Below are 5,223 nucleotides of genomic sequence, written 5' to 3'. Positions count from 1 at the left end.
CGCCTCGCTTTTCGGTGTGTCCGGCGTCCCCGGAGCGTCCCCTGTGGGGCGGGGACGGGCTCAGGGCGCCCGACACCGTATCGGGCCGCGCCGGACAAAAAAACAGGTTTGACGCGATTGAGAATGTTTTTTTGTCCGGCGCGCCCTTTGGGGGACGCGGCTGGAGATGCTCTAAATTTGTCTAATGTAGAGACAAATCTGAGATATCCTTTATGGGATGGAGAGAGTAGCAAAGTAGGTAGTTCATTCCATTCCGAATTAGTTGTTGTAGCTTTGGTCTAGGTGAATATGAGTAGGCTAATCTTAAAACATGTAATTCCAAATGATCCTGAAACTGCACTTAGTGTCCTAGTAGTATATTTTTTAAAAGGTAAATGCCGAATTTATCATCGGAAAGATGCAGCCTAAGAGCCCACACCCGGCCTTCTGTATAGTAAAGGTGCACACAGCCAAAATACAATACTTTATACTTGGAAGATGGTAAATGATGATTATCTCTAAGGTCAAGGTGCATCAATCCTGGGTGACTAGCTCTTATAAAATACTTGGGTGAAATAATACAATAGTGTTTAGATGATCTTCAAGCCATCACTTGTCGTGGCTGTCTTGAGGTTTTGAGAAGACGCGACGAACTTGAAGCATGCCTTCTTAAGCCCATCACAACCATGTTGCTCAGCAAATGCCAACATAAGTGCCACCGTAGTATTGTTGATACGGTCGCACAACATGTTTGTGCAAATCAACTTCAGCCTTTCGAGATTATACCTTCCCGCCACCACAAACAAATGCTGAGCCATCTCCATGATGACACCGTCATCGATACTAGGCAACGTGTCAGTGTAGATGAAGTGGAGCATCATCTTGAATACTTTGGCTTCCATGTCCTTGATCTGTATAAGCGTTGCATCATTCTCCTTGGCCGGACCAAACAGCTGTGCCATGAACACCGACGAGCGATCGGCGAGCAAGCGGCTATGCGCGGCAACCATCTCTCCACCGACCTTGAAAGTTATGTCCGCCCCCACACCGGTTTCCAGCATACGACTGAACTGATGAAGCATGTCAGGAGGTGGCAGTGTGACGAGCTGTGTTGTGGGCTGCACGCGGATCCCCTTGGCGACAGTGACATCGCATCTTATACGGAAACAGTCGTCTTCCCCGAGTTCTCCAATTCCTCCCTTCTAATGAATCTTGGAAATTCAGTTACGTGGCTTTGGGCTGTCGTGTACTCTGGCACCGGTTCACCCAACTGATCCAATAGACTAAACCTGCAACTTACCTCGACGTTGGTAGCATCGGTGTTCTGAAGAAGTAGATAAATAGATATGCAATCATCGGAAAATGAATCGTGGCCATCAGGGTAGTATATGATTTTCCAGGTATGCCCTCCAACGCTGAATATGCCGGATGGAATGCCCTGCCAAACGCCAAGCCCAACGGTATTTGAATATCCCTGGACTGTGAGCACGTACGATCCGGATTCAGCCTCGGCGACAATGGTCGATGATGTGTGCTTTGGTGTGGCAAAGGTAGGCTCGGAAGAGCTAAGCATATCCGGTGGAGTACCATCGACATTGGCGACTAGGTCTTCTAGAATATTTGGCTGAGTGGACTTGAGATTCTCAAAGGCATCACTCCCTACGATCGCCATGAGGTTTTGGAGAGACGCGAGGAACTGGAAGCAAGCCTTCTTAAGGGCGAGACAGCCATGCTGCTCAGCAAATGCCAATGCAGCTGCCGCCGTGCTTGTGCTAATGCTATTGCACAATATGCTCTCGCATATCATCTTGAGCTTGTCGAGGTTGTACCTCTCTGCCGCGGCGAACAACATCCCAATTGTTTCGTCATCGTCATCATCAATGGTGGGCGACGAGTCGGTGTAGATAAAGTGGAGCATAGCCTTGAAAACCCTTGGCTCCATGTCGCTGATCGACACGCTCGTTGCAGCATCGGAAAGAAACTGTGCCATGAACACCGAGGACCTAGCGGCCAGCACGCACCAGTGAGCCGCAAACGTCTCTCCGCCGACCTCGAAGGTCACGTCCGCGGCCTCGCCGGTCTCGAGGATGCGGCCAAGCTGCTCAGGCATGCTAGAGGGTGGCGCCGTGGCGTCCTCCGTGCGGATGTTGGTGACGTCGACCTCACATCTGGCACTAAAACAGTCGTCTCTAAGATACGGCGAATTCTCGAGCTCGCTCCTTGTGATGAATGTTGTTTTCACCGTTCCCTCTCCTAGGGCAACGCATGTGCGAGTACGGTATGGTTTAGCGAATTCTGGCACTGGTTTGCCGAGCTGATCCAGTAAACTGAAGTTGCATCTTACCTTGATGGCGTTGGTTGCATCGGTGTGTCGGAGAAATAGACCAATGGATATCCAGTCGTTCGTGATTTGTTGAAAGTTGAAACCATCAGGGTAGTATGCCATACCCCAGGTATATCCTCCGACGCTGAAACTGCACGATTTGATGGACTTGCCGGTGCCGTGTCCAATGGTATGGGAATATCCCCGGACTGTGAGCACATGCGACCCGGACACAACGTCGGTGACAATGGTCGAGGCTGTGTGCGCCGGCATGGCGCTGCCGGCGAGGACAGGGTCGGAAGAGTTGAACGTACGAGCTAGATCGAGTGGTCGGGCAAACAGGAAGCCAGATGGATTTAATATGAAATAGGTTGATTATAACTCAGTGCTGGTTTCGGAGGACAAACACGCAGGACAAAACGAAGATGTGCGATATATGCATCTTAATTCTACCGAAGCCTACTCAGATGCGACGTCCTGGCTGTCCGGGTACTTTCCAGAGTCTAGACTCGAGACTGTAACAAGTCCTGTCCGGAAACAGCTAGTTCATGCTATTTTTTTTTTCGATCTAAGGACATCTCCAACCGGGGGACGCATTTCAGACGCGTAAAATGGTCGCACGTGTTCGTTTACGTCGGACAACGGATATTTTTAATCGCGCATTTATTTGTGTCTGAGGTGTCTTCAGTGGGGCGACGTATTTACGCCTCCGCATGAATTGGGATATTTTAAACAACAAACCAAACAGTTTCAAAGTAGTCTCAGTTATTATATTCAAATTCCTAAAAGTTTGACCTCTACTCATTGCTTTCATGGTCAGCCAATGCCCACTGATGCTCTATCAGATCCGTGTGTAGATATCTGGACACTATTTTGTCAGTGATTTCAATATTCATGTGCAGATATTGCTACAAGGATGATGCCTAGGGATTGGCGCAATTAGCTCACCTTGGAAATCCCATTGGTGCTTATTGCGGCCATCAAGACGCTCGTTCTCAATGATAATGTTGTGCATGATCACACAACAGGTCATCACCTCATGTATGGTCTTCAGCCACCATGTTCAGCTCCACATCTTTCCTGCAATCTTCTTGTATCTTGGCAAACCTCTTCATCTTTTCCGTGTTTAGATTACGGAAAGTCTTCACCAGTGTGGTCCAGTTAGGATAGATGCCATCAACAAGATAATATGGCTTGTCATATTCATTTCCATTGATCTCGTAGCTCACCCGAGGAGCTTTGCCTTGCATAAGCCTGTTGAAAAACCGGCGATCAGTGCAACATATTGATATCATTGTGGGAACCATTCATGCAAAAGAATGAATGTGAAATCCATAAATCTTGAGATATCATTGCTTCAAGAATTACAGTGGATCCCTCCGCAGAGCTGATGTACTGACCTGCCATCCCAATGGACGGTTCTTCAACTCCCAGTGCATGCAATCTATGCTGCGATCATTCCCGGGAACCCTCTAGACTCGTTGATAGATAACAATAGCCTTGTATCCTCAACTGTTGGCTCCCTACAGTAATGTTGTCCGAACACGACAATCACAACACGACAAAACCGGAACATGAACTCAAGGCAGGTGCTCTCACCCATTCGAAGATACTCGTCGAATATATCAGCATCCATACCATAGGATACCATGTGAATAGCTGCAAAACATTTTTGGTACGAGGTGAAACCTAGCGCACCTGTTGCATCGGTCCTGCATTGGAAGTACGTGTCGTAGTCTCTGACACCCCGTAGAATGACCATGAACAGGTCCCTTGACATCCTGTACCGGCGCTGGAACATTTTTCCGGGAACACCGGATTGTAGCGGTCGAAGTAGTCTGTGTGGAGCCAGAGGTGCCCTTCCACTCTGTTGCGCGGTTGGTTTTTTGAGCGGCCCTTCACAGAGCCCCGGTGCACCGACATCTGGCTGGCATTGCACTCGTGGAGGATGGAGGTCGCAACAGTAACCATGGTATGCGTCGTGTGCAATGACCTCAAAGCGGAACTTGTCCAGCATGTTCCACATGTCCATCTGCGTGGATAGCAACTACGGATCAATGGTCGCCCACAATAGCGCCCAAAAGATGAGTAAGAAACCTACCGACGCAATTGATCGAATAGGTCGTGGGCAGCAAGGTCGGGCGGCGCAGCCGCAGATGTTTGGCCCCCCCAAAACGCGACAGGTGCGCCCCAGAACCTACACGACTCAGATCATGTTCTTCCACGCGGCGAGGCCCGAGCAGACGGCGTGTACTGCGGTGGTGCGGCGGGGCGGCGGGGGTGGGGTTGGGGTGGTGGCGTCGAACTAGGGCAGCAAAGAAGGGGAAAAGAAGTAATTTCGCGCGGTCGATTTCGCTGTCCCTGACGTGCGGGACTGGGTAAGAAAAAGAGGACGCTCAGCGTGGATGCTGCGCGTCACGGAAACGCAAAAGCTCGGCGTGGACGTTGCACGTCACGGAAACGCAAACGTGCGGGACTGGGCAAACGCAAACGGAGTAGTAGATTTTTTAAAAGATAAATGTTGTATTTTATCATTGGAAAGATGCAATCTAAGAGCATCTCCAGTCGCATCCCCCAAAGCAATTTGGGGCGCGCTGGACCAAAAAACGGTTCCAGCCGCATCCCCCAAAGCCCATTTTTGTCCGGCGCGCTCCGATACGGTGTCCGACGCCCCGAGCCCGTCCCCATCCCACAGGGAACGCTCCGGGCACGCCGGACACAATGAAAAGCGACGCAGGGAGTGGCGGGACCGACGCGTCAGTGGCACAATAAATTGTAACCTAACCGTCGCCTACCTCGCGGCGAAAGTTATTCGCGCGCAGTGACACACGACGACATCTTTGCCTTAATGGCGACGGAGGGGCAGGCGAGACGTCTCGTCGGTGCTGCGCAGCCTCCACGCGTCGCCGGCGTTCGCACGC

At 50.6% G+C, this 5,223-nt stretch overlaps 2 protein-coding genes across 2 annotated transcripts; both read right to left on the bottom strand.

Annotated features, from left to right (window-relative positions):
• Window positions 1-569: 569 nt before the first annotated feature.
• LOC127329422 (BTB/POZ and MATH domain-containing protein 2-like) lies at window positions 570-2,575 on the bottom strand. Its single transcript, XM_051355942.2, has 2 exons — window positions 1,280-2,575; window positions 570-1,178 (listed from the first exon to the last, which is right to left on the bottom strand). Exons 1-2 carry the CDS (start codon window positions 2,573-2,575, stop codon window positions 570-572), a joined length of 1,905 nt encoding a protein of 634 aa, XP_051211902.2.
• A 764-nt stretch (window positions 2,576-3,339) lies between these two features.
• Window positions 3,340-4,273, bottom strand: LOC139835846 (uncharacterized). The gene is made up of 3 exons (XM_071825726.1): window positions 4,205-4,273; window positions 3,871-4,094; window positions 3,340-3,556 (listed from the first exon to the last, which is right to left on the bottom strand). Exons 1-3 carry the CDS (start codon window positions 4,271-4,273, stop codon window positions 3,340-3,342), a joined length of 510 nt encoding a protein of 169 aa, XP_071681827.1.
• Between the last annotated feature and the right edge of the window lie 950 nt (window positions 4,274-5,223).

This window comes from Lolium perenne, chromosome 2 (assembly GCF_019359855.2).
Source record: "Lolium perenne isolate Kyuss_39 chromosome 2, Kyuss_2.0, whole genome shotgun sequence".
NCBI lineage: Eukaryota > Viridiplantae > Streptophyta > Magnoliopsida > Poales > Poaceae > Lolium > Lolium perenne.
The sequence above is the reverse complement of the archived record's forward strand: the minus strand, read 5'-3'. Positions and strand labels throughout refer to the sequence as shown.